At 48.2% G+C, this 17,663-nt stretch overlaps 6 protein-coding genes across 6 annotated transcripts; 2 read left to right on the top strand and 4 right to left on the bottom strand.

The window, feature by feature from the left end:
• Positions 1-460: 460 nt before the first annotated feature.
• Positions 461-1,989, bottom strand: Triagg1_9698 (uncharacterized protein; the record flags this gene model as incomplete). Its single annotated transcript, XM_062904685.1, has 4 exons — positions 461-570; positions 621-1,345; positions 1,396-1,821; positions 1,877-1,989. 4 exons carry the CDS (start codon positions 1,987-1,989, stop codon positions 461-463), a joined length of 1,374 nt encoding a protein of 457 aa, XP_062751386.1.
• Positions 1,990-3,418: 1,429 nt separating this feature from the next.
• Triagg1_9697 (uncharacterized protein) lies at positions 3,419-4,767 on the bottom strand (the record flags this gene model as incomplete). Its single annotated transcript, XM_062904684.1, has 3 exons — positions 3,419-3,812; positions 3,867-4,666; positions 4,723-4,767. 3 exons carry the CDS (start codon positions 4,765-4,767, stop codon positions 3,419-3,421), a joined length of 1,239 nt encoding a protein of 412 aa, XP_062751385.1.
• Positions 4,768-6,094: 1,327 nt separating this feature from the next.
• On the bottom strand, positions 6,095-7,364 carry Triagg1_9696 (uncharacterized protein; the record flags this gene model as incomplete). The annotated part of the gene is made up of 2 exons (XM_062904681.1): positions 6,095-7,039; positions 7,161-7,364. 2 exons carry the CDS (start codon positions 7,362-7,364, stop codon positions 6,095-6,097), a joined length of 1,149 nt encoding a protein of 382 aa, XP_062751384.1.
• Positions 7,365-9,012: 1,648 nt separating this feature from the next.
• On the top strand, positions 9,013-10,587 carry Triagg1_9695 (uncharacterized protein; the record flags this gene model as incomplete). Its single annotated transcript, XM_062904680.1, has 1 exon — positions 9,013-10,587. One exon carries the CDS (start codon positions 9,013-9,015, stop codon positions 10,585-10,587), a length of 1,575 nt encoding a protein of 524 aa, XP_062751383.1.
• Positions 10,588-10,843: 256 nt separating this feature from the next.
• Positions 10,844-12,573, bottom strand: Triagg1_9694 (uncharacterized protein; the record flags this gene model as incomplete). The annotated part of the gene is made up of 5 exons (XM_062904679.1): positions 10,844-11,374; positions 11,413-11,723; positions 11,787-12,232; positions 12,318-12,378; positions 12,432-12,573. The coding sequence occupies 5 exons, from the start codon at positions 12,571-12,573 to the stop codon at positions 10,844-10,846; spliced, it is 1,491 nt and encodes a 496-aa protein (XP_062751382.1).
• A 3,440-nt stretch (positions 12,574-16,013) lies between these two features.
• Triagg1_9693 (uncharacterized protein) lies at positions 16,014-17,042 on the top strand (the record flags this gene model as incomplete). The annotated part of the gene is made up of 3 exons (XM_062904678.1): positions 16,014-16,250; positions 16,314-16,366; positions 16,433-17,042. The coding sequence occupies 3 exons, from the start codon at positions 16,014-16,016 to the stop codon at positions 17,040-17,042; spliced, it is 900 nt and encodes a 299-aa protein (XP_062751381.1).
• Positions 17,043-17,663: the final 621 nt, after the last annotated feature.

Here is a 17,663-nt window from a genome sequence, read left to right as displayed (position 1 = left end):
TTATTAAACGTCGCTATAAATATCCATTTGCAAAACAATGACAAGAGACTAGGTGATATGTTAATATTCGAGATCAACATTCCCTGATGTATGTGAAATTTTTGAAGAGAAGAACTAGCTTTGCAGCTTCGATAGTAATTGAGAATACACGTAAAAAATAGAGCAATCATTAATAATAATTATTTCCATCATATTTATCCTACTCTCCAAGTTCTCGATCTTTGTTCCAAAGCACAAATCGTAGCGCTTGCCAGCGAAGGGTGGTATGTCTGATGACTTTTCCAAAGAAATAAAACGGAAGACAGGCCAGAAGAACTACGCCGACAATGGATGCCATAGTGCCGAAAGCAACGCTGTAGCCAACTCGGTCAATCCACGGGTTAGTGTAAAAGGACAGTAGAAATCCCAAAAAGGCTGTCGTAACGTTAGCTGGAGCCCATATTTGCTGAGTACAGGTGATTTAACCTTTGAAACCCAATTGAGTTGTTACAACCTCTCCTCCAATGGGCCGGTACGAGTCGATCGTGTATACCATGCTTATGTTGACCGCCTGGACAATGGAGAAGTTTACTAATGACAGTTAGTTGGCCATGTACTTGGAAACGAGAGCGAATACTTACGTAGGCTAAGCCCGATCGTCGGGACCATCCAGTGTAATCTGTTTTGAATACCGACGCCGTACAGTACCAAGGCAGTTGGAGCTGCTAAGATGCTAGCTATTATAGCCGGAATCCTCATTTCTGGTTCTCTGACACCGCCATTTTTCTTGGTGAAATAATTAGCAACGGCTTCGGTAACTTTGCCTCCAAAGGCGATGCCAACAAGGGATCCAATCAGAGCCGCGATGAAGCATAATCCGGATTGATATGGCTCAAACTTGTAGACCTGGGCGAACGCAGACGAAAACGTGGAAGCGACTGCAACCAAAAACCCAATCAGCACGGACATTACCAACGTAGCCCACAGCACTGGAGGCAGAATCAGTAGCCCGATTGGTCGAACAAATATCTTGACCAGTGGCTCCTGTGTAAATGTGCCATGAAAGCAACGAAGCTCCTGGAGAAACGTGTGCTTTTTCGGAATGCTTTGCTCCCTGGAGCTGACATTTTCGGCATAGTCTGTGCCACCTTCTTTATCCAAAGGAGTCGATGCGTCGGCGGTTGCGGTCTGGGCTGGGTTTCGGACGTATGAGGTTTCAGGCATTGTGAAGCATAGGAGAAGAGTCATTGTGCCGATTAGAGCAATTGACACGTGGTAAATCGTCCTCCATCCATGGGCGATGGTGATCAAACCAGAGACGATAATGCCTCCAGCTACACCGCCTGAAATCGAGGCCGTATACACGCTGTAGAGAATCCTTTAGTATTCATTCAGGCAACGAGAAGCGTCACTTACGCCATCAATGCGCCGCGTTCGTGGAGAAAGGTGACATCTGCGATTGTGACGGGGGCTAAGCATTCCCCAGCACCAATAGCAATTCCCATGATAATCCTTGAAGAGAGTTCATTTGCGTATGAGTTGGCCACTGCCGCCCAGATTGCAGTACCCGTGTACAAAGTGAAGGAAGCAATGTAGACGGGTCGACGGCCGTATTTGATAATGAGTGGCATCCACACGAGGCATCCAATGCCTTGCATCAGAGTTACGGTTGTAATAAAGTATGCTGTTTTGGCGATGCGTTCCGGCGGTGTTGATTTCGTGTGTCCCAAGAAGTCTTGCGCCATTTGAGGAAGTGCCACAGACGGGCCGCTGGCCAAGAAGGTGCAGAGAAACATGGCGACGCATGCCGTGAGGGCAATGTAGTATCGCCGAATCTTGGACCTCCTCAAGGTCAGCAGTGTTTTCTTGTCCCTTCACATGTCAGCTGGCGACCTACCAGTTGAGAGGGTCATTTGGATCATTGGAAGGAGTTGGGATGAGAATAATCTCGTTTGTAGACGAACTCCGGATCTGGACGGTGCCCAGTGCGCTGCTCGTTGGATCATGCATCTCGAAATGTACACGAAAGTTGATATCGATGACTAGGTTCAGTACCTATTCTCCAGAAGAAGACACCTACTTCTTTGGGAATCCTTACAGCGCATAACAGTCTTATATGCCAACGAGCATTCGGGATCACAGTTACCCCGTGGGGAAGCCTGCGCCAAGTGGGAACCGAAATATCCGGCCATGTGTATCCGCGATTATCCAGGTCCAGCTTGTTAGCGTTTGGGGTTATTAGATCTGGCTCCCATTAGTTGAGATGCCAAGATTAGACTCTCCCAATCATTGCTTCATCTTCGATTTTAAGATCTCATTAGCAGCCCCACGCTGTGCTTTAGTTTAACACGTTCAATTACATGCCGTCTGTCACTCCCGTTCCGGTTTTCACATCCGTTGCTTGGTTTGCATGTACTTTCTTTCACTGGGGCACGGCCAATATCACTGCCCGTACTTCGTAATTGCTTTGTGACGATGAATACGGTGTTGTTGTGCACTGCCGCGCGTTGACCGGGTGAATTTAGCACTGAATGAGATTGGAGTAAATGCTGTCCATCTGAAGATGAGACGAGGGAAGAAAAGTACTGGCTACCTGGTATAGAGAAGGCTTGAGGCAGCCCTCGACGTCGCGAGTACATGTCAAATCACCAGCGCTCCGTTCTAGCGCTACAGGCACTGCTACGGTACAAGTACAGCGAGCCCAGCCCTGTGTGTGCACCAACGCACTGCCTGCTCCTAACAACATGAAGGAACTCGGCCTAGCCGCTGCACTGAGCCAGCATGATGCGGACATCTCATGGTTGAGTATCCCGTCTAGATCTACTCCGTACCTATTTGCTATGAGAAATGCTCGGTGCATCTATCGCGTTTGTTTTTACCGAGCTCGCGTATTGGGTACTCGTCTATTTGTGCACTCTGCTGTATTTTTTTCGGGACCCTTAGGCAATCGTAGACCTTTGCTTTCCATGGATGCCGAATTTCCTCAATCTCCAAGGTAGTCAATCGGCGCACGCCGTTATACTGGAGGGAGTTTGGCAGACTTGGTGGATTGATTGACCGATGGCTGCTCGACAGGTCAGGTACAAGGTACAACGTGGTTCGCTATAGCTGAAATAGGTACAATGCAAAAGTACATGTGCACTTCCTTATCTACAAACGAGCCAACCAGGAGCCATCGATTAGCCTCGCTTCAAGGTTCAAGCTCAGCAGATGCCGCAACCTTTGCAAAACAACATGGAAATGAACATTGAACTTGACACTTTTTCGCAGGCCTACCTAGATGCTAATGCTATAGAGTACCACCAATTTCCGGCAAGATACAATGAGACAAACGTGTTTCCGCGGGGGAAAATAAATATAGGTAGGTAAAGTATGGTTGAAGAAAGGCAATTAATCCTGTATACATAGAGCTGGTCCAACACTGTTACAACGGGATGAGCTAGTAAAGGCGGACAATGTCTTCAGTATTGTATCCGTGGAGCCATTGCAAGTTTCCCAATTGACCTGTCCACTTGAAGCGACCCCAGATAAGCAACTCCTTGAGCCATTGGACGAGGGCAGTGTCCGGCGTTCGCAACCGTCCGTTCAGATCAGTGAAATCTTTGACGAGTTGCAGCCGCTCAATCCGGTGACCTTCCCAGGCGTCCAGCAGGCGGATATGGTCCGATGCAAAATCTGGGTGTCCCAAGGTATGCGAGAGTGTCTCGGCATCTTCAAGACCCATTGCAGCACCTTGCCCGCCCTGAGGTGTAAAGGCATGGGCAGAGTCACCGATCAAGATTACCCGTCGCTTGAGACTCGTCCAGCGCTCCAGAGGTGGCACTTCGAAAAAGCTATCATCTTGTCAGGATGCAAATCTCCAATGCACGATGCGTAAAAGTACTCACGGCAGCAGGCTCAGGCCCTCTTTGTCATAGTCCTTGGTGATGTCGCAAATAAACTGGGGCCACTCGGTGCCGAATCTCTGCTGAAGGATTTCTTGCACTTTTGTCTTGTCGCTTGCGAGCTCGTTCCATTCTTCCCTCGACCGAGCAGGAAAGGGCATAGTCGAAAAGAAATCCACCACGGTCCCTTTGAAGTCGGACGGCATGACGGCAACAAAACCTCTGCCCCCGAATATGAAACTTGGCAATGGCGTCTGGCCCGCCGACTTGTCAAGGGTCTCGCGCTTGACGCCCATCCCGATGATGCCCATGAACCCACTGTAGCTTGTTTCAGTGTCCATGATGGCATCCCGAACCCTTGAATGCACACCATCAGCTCCTATGACAAAGGATGCCTTTGCAGTGGTTCCATCAGCGAATTCCAACTCGACCGACTCTTTATCTTCGTGTAGTTTAACCAGCTTCTTTCCAAAGACTACTGGAATTCCTTGTACCTTCAATTCGTCCAAGAGCGCCTTCTGGACGACCGCTCGGTGTACTCTTAGGCAAGGGCAATTATAGTGCTTTGGGCTTCCCTGAAGTAGTGTTCCAAGGGTCTGAGATCTGGCGTTGCTCATATGAAGGTCTCGGTAGCTGTAGCCCTGGGTGCGGACAACGTCGTAGACTCCCACATGCTGGAGGACACGGACAGCGTTGGGTGCCAGAGTGATGTTGACTCCTCGTACGTCGTAATTGGGGTGAAGTTCGTATACGGTAGAAGAAATGCCGTGGTGTTTTTTGAGACTGAGGGCTAGCGCAGGTCCCTACATGACTGCTTGTTAGTTGTGTCAAACATATATAGCAGTCCTCGCTGCCCTACCGCAATTCCTCCCCCCACGATGGCTAAATACGGCAATTCCGACATGATTTGAAGTTGGTGATTGACGTTTGTAAATATGGTAGCAAGTACAATGTTTTAAGTAATGTCATGTTGGTCTAAACTAAGTCGAAGATGGAATTCCTTCAACTGTAGCTAATATATTGAGACGCCTAGCTCAAGTACGCGTGCCTTTCTCCGGCATTCGATCCCGTTTGTTTCCATGAGCCGGAGGTTACCCCCATGGGGTTGACTTTGGTGTACTCCATCATCCCCAGTCTCCGTTGTTATCCGTCTGGGGGCAAGCCTACTGGCGATGGAGCCCAAAGCTCGGCACAACACGGGAGAAGAGCTCATGCCATACTCCGTACATGGCGTATGAACTGCGTTGACCAACCACGCATTGTACCAGGAGGAACTCGGACGGACAGAAAAGATCCGACAATACGTCAACCCCACAATAGCCGACGTAGCATTTTCGCAAACGGTTCAGGTTCCGTTGGCTCCGATGGAAAAAGGTAACCAGCGCTGAGCACTACGTAGAAGAATATACCGAGATGTTTTGTTGTGCTTCGATTACATATATCCAGTCTGTAAGCCGATTTTGTGAAAACGGACCTGTAGACTGAACGAGCTGTGCTTTGATGGCGGCCTACAAGCGCGCGCGCAGCCAAATATTGAACATTGAAACCACAGCGCAGTCGCAGGGGATTCTAGCCAATTGGCGCAGCGGGCTGCAGTGCAAAAGTGACGGGAACCTTTAATGGAAGCCTGCAATTCCTCGCTGTGATGCATCGCGAGCTTGGAAAAAAAAAAAGTCATTTGGGCGAATTGGACGGGCGAGAAATCACCTGCATTGGATCAATTCCCAAGGCTCCGTTTATCTAGATTGCTAGGTACCTACTTAGGCTGTTCTATCCAATTGATGCTGTTCAACCTAAATTCCAGCGCTACGCCGATACGTTGCTGATAACATGACGGTTTGGGTGCTATCGCGAGGGCTCTGATAAGCGTCCCGAGGCCGATAACGATAAAGCTACAGGTACACGTAGGGGAGTGCACGGGGATTTTCAGCAGGTAACAGCCATCCATCACAAACTCCTGATTCTTTCCTGCACAGAAACAAACACGTGCACTTTTGGATGCGCATCACTATTCCAATCGCCTCATGGCTCTCACAGTTGCCTATGACTGCCTCTCAACCTCTTCTAAGAAAAAGCCCCACGCCTCGTAGGTGCACAAGTGAGCAGCCGCAATTTAATATGCCGAATAAACGTCGCCTCCATAAGCCACTTTGCGAAGAACCGCTCTCTTGCAATCTTGGACTCCCTGTAGGCCGGCCAAGCCCAATGTAAGATCGAGATCCTAGGAAACATTAGCACTGGACTGACATTGCTGGCAGTTTGTGGCGACTTGCCGCGAGAAGGCCGAGTAAAACGTCTTGTGCCCCTTTCTTGCCCGCAATGCCGAGCCCGTAAACCCAGGGCCGTCCAACAAGCACTGCTTTGGCACCAAGACACAACGCCTTGACAATATCGGATCCCGTTCGGATTCCGCTGTCAAAGAGAACAGCGAGGCTATCCCCAACCGCGTCGACGATTTCGGGGAGGACTTCCAAGCTTCCAATGGCACCGTCTACCTGTCGCCCTCCATGGTTGCTGACCATGATGCCCTGGACACCACAACGAAGGGCCATCAACGCATCATCCACGTGTTGTATACCCTTTAGAACAATGGGCCCGTCCCAGTGGCTGCGCAAAAATGCAATGTCCTCCCAAGTGTGTCTGCTGCCTTGACCAGAAAAGAGGTCGGCATTCCACGCGCTGGCTGCAGCCACCACATCTTCTCCAATTTCTTTGCCAGCAGTCTTTCGGTATTTCTCCTGGAATGCGGGATCCGAAAACCCGTTTTGTGTTCCTACACCTGTCATGAAAGGGACGTATCCATTATCGAGGTCAGATGGACGCCATGCCAAGGTCCAGGTATCCAGAGTCACCACTAGCACTTGGTAGCCATTTTGTTTTGCTCTAGACAGCAGAGACTTGGTCAGTTCATTATCCTTTGGCCAGTACAGCTGGAACCATCGATGCCCTGATCCATTCGCAGAGGCGACTTCTTCAATACTGCTGGTCGCGGCGGTGCTGTGGATGTACGGAATGCCTAGTGAAGCTGCGATTTCCGCGCTGCCGAGCTCCCTATCATTGTGATAGATTGCCTGTACTCCAATCGGAGCCATGATAATAGGATTCTTATACAACTGATCAAACAACTTGACACTCAAGTCTCGATGAGTCGTTTGGCATAACATTCGCGGGATGATCTGTTGGTGGTCAGTTGGAATGCATCAAAACAAGATGAGGTAGATTGTTAGGGTTGTACATGAATCTACTCCGTAATAGTATGTAGAGCTACATCGTACCCATACTTGAACCCGTACTTACCTTCCACTGTCGAAAAGCTAGCCGATTTGCTGCCATTGTTGACCTCTCACCAGCACCACCTGAAACAAAGTCAAAACTTCGACAAGTCATGTATTGTTTGGCCTGTTCCTCCAATTTTGTGGGATCGGTAGTTACCATTGGGAGGCGACTAAAGAACATTCCGTCCTCGTAGATGGAATTCTGTCGATCCTTGTAATCCATCATTCAGACCTTGCAATCCAACAGCTGCCTTGCAATATTCTGATACCTAACATACAGAGTATATCCTGTAGCGTTCTGACAATGACCTTGGGGGCACCCTGGTATTTAAACAACCTTTTTCGAGGACGCCCCAAGATTTGTATGTGTATTATCTGTTTTACTATAGTTCCAGAAGTTTTTTCGGATGTGTGAATGGAAATACGCGGATTACGTCGGCACCGACCTCAGTCACAGGGATTGTGTTAATCTCGCCAGTTTGGTAGCGACCATACTGATCATCCTGGCTATTCCGGGCTAGGGACGGAAGTTGTGCTAAACTAGGGAATCATTTGCTCGTTGCATACGGAGAACGTGCATCAATTACCAGCCATTCATTCTTCTATTCTGTTGTTGAAGCCAAGGCTATTCGACGGTGTTTGAACGCCCGCGAACAGCCGGTGCCCAGGCATACGGCCCCGCTAATTACCGTACAGTGTAAGTTGCATGGTTGACGGCGTTGGCATCCCAGGCCTCATATTTAAAGAGGCGAGTCTTACGGAGTACACAACAATACAATGCCAGTCTTTTCTCATTGGATTGTTACAGCATTCATATACATATTAAAACAAAGTCAACTAACTGCATCATGCCGGTCTATCGTGTTGGTATGTCTTCTTCAAGCAAGACTGATATTGCTCTTTTCTAATTCTGCTCGCCATCTTAGTTTTGTTTCGATTGAAGAAGGATGCTTCGGAAGCTCAGGTTGAAGAGTTTATAAATTTATCCAAGGAGGAAGGAAGGAAGATTCAAGGTAAACCCATGAGCTAAAACAACCAAGATCCCAGTGGGGCTGTCTAACCAGTTTGTTCCTGCAGGAGTCATATCACTAGAAGTAGGCCCGGCTCTCGATATGCAGAGAACTAAAGGGTACGATATGGGTATCGTTCTCCAGTTGGAGACCCAGGAGCATCTTGCATCGTTTGCTAAGGATCAACATCATCTCAAGTTAGTAAAAATCACTACAGATATGCGGGATGACTACTTATATATTCAAGGCTACATGACATGCGCGAACAGATCTGCGAGGACAGCCTTGCATTCAATCTAGCTTTCTAAACATGTGTTGTTGACGCGGGACCAGAGACACATCAGCAGAGATTGCAATTTATGTCTCCTAAATTAGGCCCGCTTGGCGAAAGAATACTATGTAGAAATATTCCGTACCATGCAATAGATATGAAGCTTTCGATGGGCCCATGATTTGTTTTGACATCATAATTCACTGAGCAATACTGTAGTAGCGCAAACGAGTAAGCCCGGCCGCCAGCTTCGGGACTACCACGTTGCAACTGATTAGACCAGTAAATTGACAGTGGGTCGGACGACTATTGTCAGTCCTTGAATGACAAGGCAGCTGAGAAGAGTATAACGAGTAATTAGATTGTTCCAAGATTAAGCATGAACCGAATGCAAGGGTGGGATATAAAGTACCAACGGGCTTGTCCATGACGAACGTGGAACACCGGCTATGGTGGGTTAAGACCGGATCAGGTGGGCCGCTCAGTAATGCAAACGCCTATAAACCCAGCATCCTCCCTCATTGTGAAGCCTCTCCTACAGTGTCTTAGTTGAAGATGCTCTCCGCAGACTACAATTTCTTCTTCCAAAACAGATGGCTACTGTTCGCATAAAACAAGGCGCCCTTGAAGGGTCTGTACAAGATGGCATCTATTCATTCTTGGGTATCCCGTACAGCGAACCTCCCACAGGCGACCGCCGCTGGCGACCCGCTTCCTCTCCACCAGCCTGGGAGGGTGTCCGGGATGCAACTCGCTTCGGAAAAGCGGCAATTCAAACCGTTGACACTGGGGTTGACCTTGGTGCTGAGTACAGTGAGGACTGTCTGTATCTCAACATCTGGAGTGGGAGTTTAGACCCGTCCGCACAGCAACCTGTCATGGTCTGGATTCACGGCGGTGGTTTCCTAAACGGATCTTCCTCGATGGATGTTTATTCCGGTCAAAATCTAGCACGTCGCGGCGTGGCTGTCGTATCTGTCAACTATCGTCTCGGCGCATTTGGGTTTCTGCGTCACCCAGAGGCTGGTGGCAATTTTGCCGTCTCGGACTGGGTTGCTGCTTTGAAATGGGTGTCTGAGAACGTTCAGATGTTTGGAGGAAACCCCCAGAATGTGACTATATTTGGCCAGTCTGCTGGAGCAGTGGCAGTCCGGACTTTGCTATGTACCCCGGCCGCCCGCGGACTTTTTCATCGTGCAATCATCCAGAGTGCTGGTTTTGAGGATTACGCTGCTACACCATCGCCAAACTCGGAGCGTGTCAACGAGACGAGCGAAAAATTCTTCAATCTGCTGGGAAGTCGAGATCTAGATGTCCTCCGTCGTATCCCTACAGAGCAGATCCGAGTCACATCATTAACATTATGCGGGACTCGTCCACCTCCTGGGTACCTTCACTCTCCGGCGAATTTGGTATGGTATCCGGTACCCGATGACGAGGTTGTGATGAAAGAATTCTCTGGCTGGGATGAGCAGGTCCCCGTGCTATTTGGTTGTACGGAGCATGAAGCCCGGGCTTTTTGGCGTCCAACGGGTCTTCATACGGCTCCTGGTCTAGACCCGTCAGAGATATATACCGTTGAAACTCTGGCCAACATGTCCAAAGTCCTAGCACGTGGTGGTGACCATGAGATGATGAATTATTTTAACAATGGCAAGCTCAGTCCGTACCAAGCGCTCACAGAATTGTGCAGCGCGGCTATCTGGATGGAGCCAGCAAAAGCTACTTACCACAGATTTTCTGCATTGAACCGTAAGACCTACTTCTTCATCTTTTCTCGCATTTCACCTGCCGCCCAGCGTTCGGGTATGCTTTCCTACCATGGAGCCGAGATACCTTATATATTCGGTAACGTGTCACGCAATGGACTTTTTAAACCATGGTTTGGCAGAAAACCCCCAGCTGTTGATGATGGACCACAGCCCATGGACAAAGACTTTGATGCGATTGACGTACAAATTGCAAACGACGTTCAGAACGCCTGGGTGACTTTTGCTCATACTGGAACGCCTCAGTTTTCAGATGGTTCCCCATGGCCCCATTGCGATACGAGAGACATGAAGTTGACAGTCATTGGGGATCAGGTGGAAGCGAGACAGTGGTATATGGACAGGGTGGTCAGCATCCTCAGTTCGTTGCGAGACCAAAAAGGGACTGAATCTGCGTAGTGAAGATTCACCGCCACGGCAAACATATTTAAAGTATTTGCAACTCCAATTATGATATTGAGTGACACCTTCACTCCACACCCTGTTCAAAACACAACATTTTTCACGACTTCTAACGATATATATTCAACAGTATATACTAGTGTTGGATGAAGTGCCAGTGATAGGGTTTATTCCCATACTTGGAGATCTCTGGTTAATACATTACCTCCATGGACCATTTGGTCCAGTTTATGTCGATCCTCTCCTACAACACTTAAGCGGCGTCCCAAAAGTACCTTTCATCTCCAGGCTCAATGCCAAAAAAGTATGACATAAAGGGCTTTCCAAGCTCGGTTTCGGAAGTAAATGGCAACGCAAACCACTCATCCCGGGAATAGTCACCTGCCGCTGGGAATTGGCCAGGCATAGAGGTTTCGCTCACCATTCCCTGTCCAGATAATGGAGTAGACATTGAAAAATTCAGTCCTGTATCGGCTTCGTGATCTGATACCTCTGTTTCAACATTTGGTTGGGCATCCTCTGTGTCGTGTGGTGGCGCAAAGATACCTGTGGGGTTGCCGAGAAATGCATCTGCATCGTCAAAGGAGAATGACGCCTCCATAGGCGGGGGATTGACACGGATAAACCGTTCCCGCAGGCCCTTTGTGTTTTCTTTCAATAATACAGTATATCGAAAGCCGAGATGCACATCGTCGACGGCGTTTAGGCATAACGCTTCAACTGTACGATCTAACAAACCTAACAGGCGGTCCAACTCGTTACCACGAACACCCAGCGCCAGGGCCTATGAAGTGAATAATTAGCCTGGGTAACCGAACCTACCGCATGATTGAGGGTGTAACAAACATTGATCAAATACATAGAGGCAGAGGCGACCCTAATGAATATGCGAACAGGTAGATATTTCAAGTTGCCCTCCCGAGATAGGTCAATCACCATCTCTAGGATTCTGCTGCTTCCATCGATGACTTCACGCACAAAGTCGGAATCTTGGTTATCCATAGACTGTGGGTTTCTTATTCGCCCGTCATCTTGAGACAGTCGTCCCGCAACGGCTTGCAATGCCACGGAGTTGATGTAGACACGCACAAAGTGATAATCAACCAGTATGAGTTGCCAGCAAGTGGCGTTGTCTACAACATATAAGCCACTGTGTCACGACATAAAGAATGGTTCGGAGAGAAAGATTGCCATACTTGTATGCTTCTTGAACTTATCCCACCATTGAGACAGTAGTGGGCGAAAATGTCCCAGGAAAGCTGCATACCGACCGCTTCGTACGAGCTCCTGAGTCACCTTCTTCGAGGGAAAGAGAAAGTCGGATGACGTCCTTATTAGTCGGCTGAGTTCTATCCATGAAGTCATGTACTCATGCCACTCATTGTCCAGCTTAGATTTGGGGGTTTCTAATGAGGACAGAATACTATCGTGAAACGGCGTTCTCGGCAAAGAGCAGCCAATTCGCGAAGCGAGTTGGCTTATGTATACAAACATAAGTTTGCCTACTCGATGGCGCCGGAGACGAAGGAAATCCGGGAATGACAGTTCAGACGCCGAGTCAAGCACATCTGCTGGGGCGTCATCTTCATCGGCGAAGATGTCGAGTTCGTGACTCAGAGACAATGCATTTCCAAGGAGCATCCTAAATGGTGAGTGAGCTCGTGAGTTGCACACGATTAACAGAAATCGTCGAATGGGATGAGATGCAGAGAGGAGATTTTGCTAACCAAGACATGCGATCTGATCTGTGAGCGGCTTCCTCCACCTCCCGAAGCCATTTGTTTGGCACTTGATGCCGTTAGTTGAAGTAACAGAATTACCTGAAACGTGACATTCCGCACCTTTGCTACGAGACGTTGCCTGTTCGTCATCAGAGAGAGCCATCTCTGGCTGCCAGTAGTCAGTTTCAATGGGAAGATGGACGCAGCGAGGGTGCCACTCCGCAGCTAATAAAAGCGTCTCAATTGTACCGAGGTGAGCCATCTGGTCCCTTACCGCTCGCCGTTGGCTCCAAACCAAGCGTTGAAACAATGTTTGGCAGTGTTCCCACAAGCGATCATGGATATAAAAACCCCGTGTAACGCCCCCGGCAACATCCAATATATGATACCGTGCCGACAGCGCAATTATAGCACAGCAAAGCACAGGTTCGCGAGAGATGAGGTCACCATGCCTCGCGTGATTGCTATAGAACGAGTGGAGGATTGGCGACAAGGTATTCATGTTGCGGAAAAATAAATCAATGTACGTGACTGCTTCTTGTGCAGTGATCAGGCCTGTTTTCACAAAATGCCATGAGCTCCAATGGCGTACCGTATCGGGGGATGATGGTGAGAGTGGGTGGCGAAGCGACAGCCAGGGCTCCGATGCGGTGACATATGCCGTGGAACTGGAATTTCCGTTCATCAATCGTGCATTAATACTCGCCCTCGCTGGTAGATCTGGCGCTCTTAAACTGCTGCTGTTCAAAAGGACATGCGTTCCGGGTCTCGAATCCTGTTCATGCGCAGCGCCAACGGGTGAAAGGCCGCGTTGCTGGGTAGAGCAATCTATTGCCGCGTGTTGATACTCTCTCTCTTGCGTCGGCGATTGAATGTCCGCCGCGTTGGATACTGTTCTGCTCGTGGTTCTACGCCGGCGTTTGCGAGATCCATCCGACGCTTCCATTTGTTAACTTGACAATGGCTTGCTTAAAAAAATACAAATGGATCGCAAAATAGTGTATACCAGTGGTTTCCTCACAAGATTGTTCATGAATGAATTCTTCAGGTGACGTATGCTTCGGTTGATGCCCCGGTCTTTGCGTCGTCACTTCATCCGGATGGGCCGACACTTCTATTTCAAGTCAATGTCAACACATGATGAACGACGCTGTTCCCTTAGATAGGTATTAGGTTGCAATACCTTCAATAACATTTACAGTTCGTTGCATATCACCAGCGTCATGATGGTTGGTCTGCGAATTTCTTTCCGCACTAAACGTGCAATGGCGTAGTTCTCTCCTGCACCTCGTGCAAGATGCTTGTAAAAGTCCCTGGCCATTGCATTCCATGATGCATTTTACCTTTCGGCGGCGGCAGTTAATGCACGCTTGATAGGCTCTCTTGAAGTAATGACGACCAACGTGGGAGGTAGGCATGCCTCCTGCAGGGCTTGGAGCCGACATTGTAAATCACTTGCAGGTTCAGCTTTGAATCGAGTTGAACATCTGCAGAAACCGCGGAGAGTCGGACGAATAAAGTATGGACCATCTTTGGAGGACCAATCACGTGCACATCAACTGAATCTCGACAAAAGTCGGGGTAAACTAGGCCTAGATAGTTCAGGAGATGGTGCGGTGTGAGTTCAAGGGTCTACCCGATAGTCTTAATTGTGAATCCCGTCTTTCCACACATTTTCTCTTTGTATTTGCTATTTTACCTTGGAGAACAATTACGAAAAGTTCGCTAGTTCCTCTTCTTATAAGATGTGGTCATATGGAGCTATTCCACGAGACCACTTGTGCAGCGATGTAGCATCAGGGAGAAGCATTTACAACTCCAGCAATGAGTGACGTATGCAACAACTAAGCTGATGAGTTTGCTGATATTTCTTGGTCGACGTGATTGGGTTCTTTTATACCTCTTCTATTTATCTTGAGTTAGTTTCTTACTCTATCTAGGCCATGCCAGACAGCCCGAAAAGTTCAGTGTGTAAATGTTTCCAAGACTGTCTACGTCGATTCGTCTTCGACTCGTCACTATCAAAGTGGAAATTTAGTCGCAATGGTGGCGAAGCAACCAAAGCTCAATCTCACAATCCGAGGTTGCAAAAGCGTCTACAAGCTCACTTCTACTCCCGTCCAACAATAGTTGCCCATAGTCGGATTTATTTGAGATTAATCCAGCTGTACTTTCAAACAGGCCTGCTGTTTCCCTTCCCAGACCCACATGCCGCCCCCAACCGTATAATGTACGGTTCGGCTATCTCGGTCATCATTTTCCTTCAATATCCCTGCTTACCCGCCCCCTGGCGCATACTGTAAGGCGTTCACACCCCTCCCTATTATCTCGGGCATGTGATTCTCCGACTCAGCTTCAAGTTCCGCTATGGCGGGTAGCAGCCGCAACTTGGTAATGACAGCCGCCATTTACTGGCCACTACGCTCTCGTCTCACCGTCTCATGTTTGCGCTACTACGCCATTACTTTATTAACGACAAAGTAGCCCAGAGATTTGCGCCAACCTTTCCCTCTACTTTTTTCTTCTCTTTTGGACGCATCCTCAATCGCCACATCTTTTCCAGGATGTTTCTCTGGTTACGCCTAGTCCACTGTTCCAATCTGATGTGCAGGGGTGGCACGCGGTCGAAATGCTTATAATTCCGTTTCCCCGACAGTAATGGATGGGCCTGTCTCCCCTTTGTGTGGATGATTCAAACAATTGCTAATAGTCTACATCACCAAGAAGCCCGCAATTTGATTATAGCGCTCTGTAGCTCCCGTCCGTCGTGCATTGCCCATTTACACTGGGTTAACCCCTACTCGTACACAATATGCACGTATTCATCAAATACTGGCCCCCAGAAAGGATGATATTCAACGTGGCAAATCGGGGTCATATCTTTCATGTCCTTTTTGCGGCACGGCTCGCGGGCTAACAGCGTGCGGCCCGAGCTGCCCCCAACTCCAATTTAGAGTAGCTCAATAGATAGTAACGGTTTTTTATGGATTTGTGCAGCTGTGGAGGTGGTGATTTATACTAACAACCGGTCATCGGATTTCGCAGGATGCTTGTGATTTCGTATCACAGGATAGATTTTCGGTTCTCATGGGCAAAGGTGCAAGGTATATATTAAACTCATCCACCGTAGAATCAGGCATCAGAAAATTATACATGTAATGTAATAGGGCAAGTATAACGTCATACGTAAGTATATGGAATGTAGCGGTTTATCTTCCAATTCTTGTCTTGTACATGTTGAAATGTGTGCCCAGGTGATCAATTGCCCCAGCCTGTTACTATTACACTGCGGGCGTAGCCTCCCCACCTAGGATCGGTAGTTGAATTGGCTCCTAAACGCCTAGGTATTGATACTTTCTAGGTTGGTGCCCCTATTTCCAACAATACACATGTGATAGTGTGTTGGTAATATTTCCAGATGTGGCTCTAGCTTTGGCTGTGCTTATCATACGAAAGTCCAAATCAACTCACAAGCAAGGCATTCTGTGAAAGAAAATGGCGGTGTAAGTCACCAGTGAGAATATACAAACTGAGAAACAATACTAGGCAGATATTTAGAGGTTGACGAATATAAATCTTCAGTTTGCCTGCCAACTTATATGCGTTTTCTTTTGCTACTACCTAATTCCTCCGGTTTTGTGACGCTTACCTGGTTGATCTATTTGAATCACATCTTTAACGCAAATACAACGCAAAACTAACATGTCTAAGAAGGACACTTTCGGTGATATGAGGGACTATATGGCCCCTTCGCTTTTCCAGCCTCACAGGGCAAGGGATGCAATCAGAGACGCCCATTCGAAGAAGATTTCGCTTATGGTTGGCTATTTCGCCGGCCTAGCCTCCATTCCAATCACGCGATTGTTAGCACCTCTAGGATTCGATTGGGTGTGGTTTGACTGGGAACACTCGTCTTGCAATGTGGAGACCATGACCACCGTACGGGCCGTCGTTATCGTCTAGCCCAAATGATTGAGTAAACAGCTGACAAATTCCGACTAGATGGTCCATGAGATGGCGTTTATGAGCGGCGGCCGTACGATACCATTTGTCCGGTAAGGCGACAGCCCTAACCCACATCGTGCCGCACCCCATGTATTCATGTCTAACAATCTTCCCAGGGTCCCAGGACATGACCATGCCGCGATTGGCTACGCCATGGACGCTGGCGCATCCCTTATCATCCCACAGGTTGACACAGTGGAACAAGCAAGGAGCATTATGAGTGCCACTAAATTCGGGACAAAAGAGCGTGGCTCACGATCGGCTCCCCCTTACCGGCTTATGCCTGGCCTTACAGACACACCTTTCAACTCACAGAAGGACATGTGGCGAAACTGGAATGACCAAGCGGCTGTCATCATACAGATCGAGTCCCTACAGGGGATTGATAATCTGGACGCAATTTTAACAGAAGTCCCCGAAATCGACGGGGTGTGGCTTGGGATGCTAGACGCCCGCATCAGCATGAATATGCCTTCGGGATTCGGAGTTCAGTGTGATGAGCCAGAATGGCTAGCAGCTGTGGAAAAATTTCATTCAACACTCAAGAAACATGACAAACCTTATGCTGGATTTGCTTTTGCAAAGGGTGAAGAGCTGCGTAATGCCACCGAGAGCATGTCTATGTGTGTGATTACATCAGATGTCCCGAAGCTCATGGAGATGGGCGGGCAGCTGGCCGAGGCAAAGTCTGCGCTGGCACATGATCATACGCTCTCGAGTCCCTAGACAAAAGACCTTGGGTATATTCGGCGGGAAAGGGGGTTTGCATTATTCACAATCATCTTGTCGTCATCAACTTTGCCGTCATGGGACGCTGCTTGGTCATAAAGTCGCACTCTTGTCAAATAAAGGATATATATTTGTGTGAAAATACTCCGTATTCTTGATTTCAATAAGCATCATCATCTATTTGATTATCCACTTGACTGAATGTTCCTCGGTATAATCTACGCATATAGACAGCCGTTACTAAATCCATGACCTCCAATACGTTAAAGATTGGTAATTAAAATGCAAGTATAGAGTGCTCCACTGCAGTGGTATTTTCCGTGAATAGGGCAGTTTCCCGAATGAGAAGTTACAGGGGAAGAATTTGACCGCTTGACATCCCGGCTTATGGTTATTGAGTAGGATGTTGTACTTCGGCTACAGTGGGTCACCAAAAGTCAAGACGACCCCACAGTATACACCAAAACACAACCTTTATAAATAATATTATAGCACTAAGAATATTTTGTTGACAGCTAGGGAACGCACCTTTGAACTGGGCCATTGACACCTAAACAGCTTCACAAGCCACCTAGCTCGTCTAGCCACTATAAGGACCACGGCGCAAGAACAAGATCA

Source organism: Trichoderma aggressivum (genome assembly GCF_033847375.1).
Source record: "Trichoderma aggressivum f. europaeum strain CBS 100526 chromosome Unknown scaffold_057, whole genome shotgun sequence".
Classification (NCBI taxonomy): domain Eukaryota; kingdom Fungi; phylum Ascomycota; class Sordariomycetes; order Hypocreales; family Hypocreaceae; genus Trichoderma; species Trichoderma aggressivum.
The sequence above is the reverse complement of the archived record's forward strand: the minus strand, read 5'-3'. Positions and strand labels throughout refer to the sequence as shown.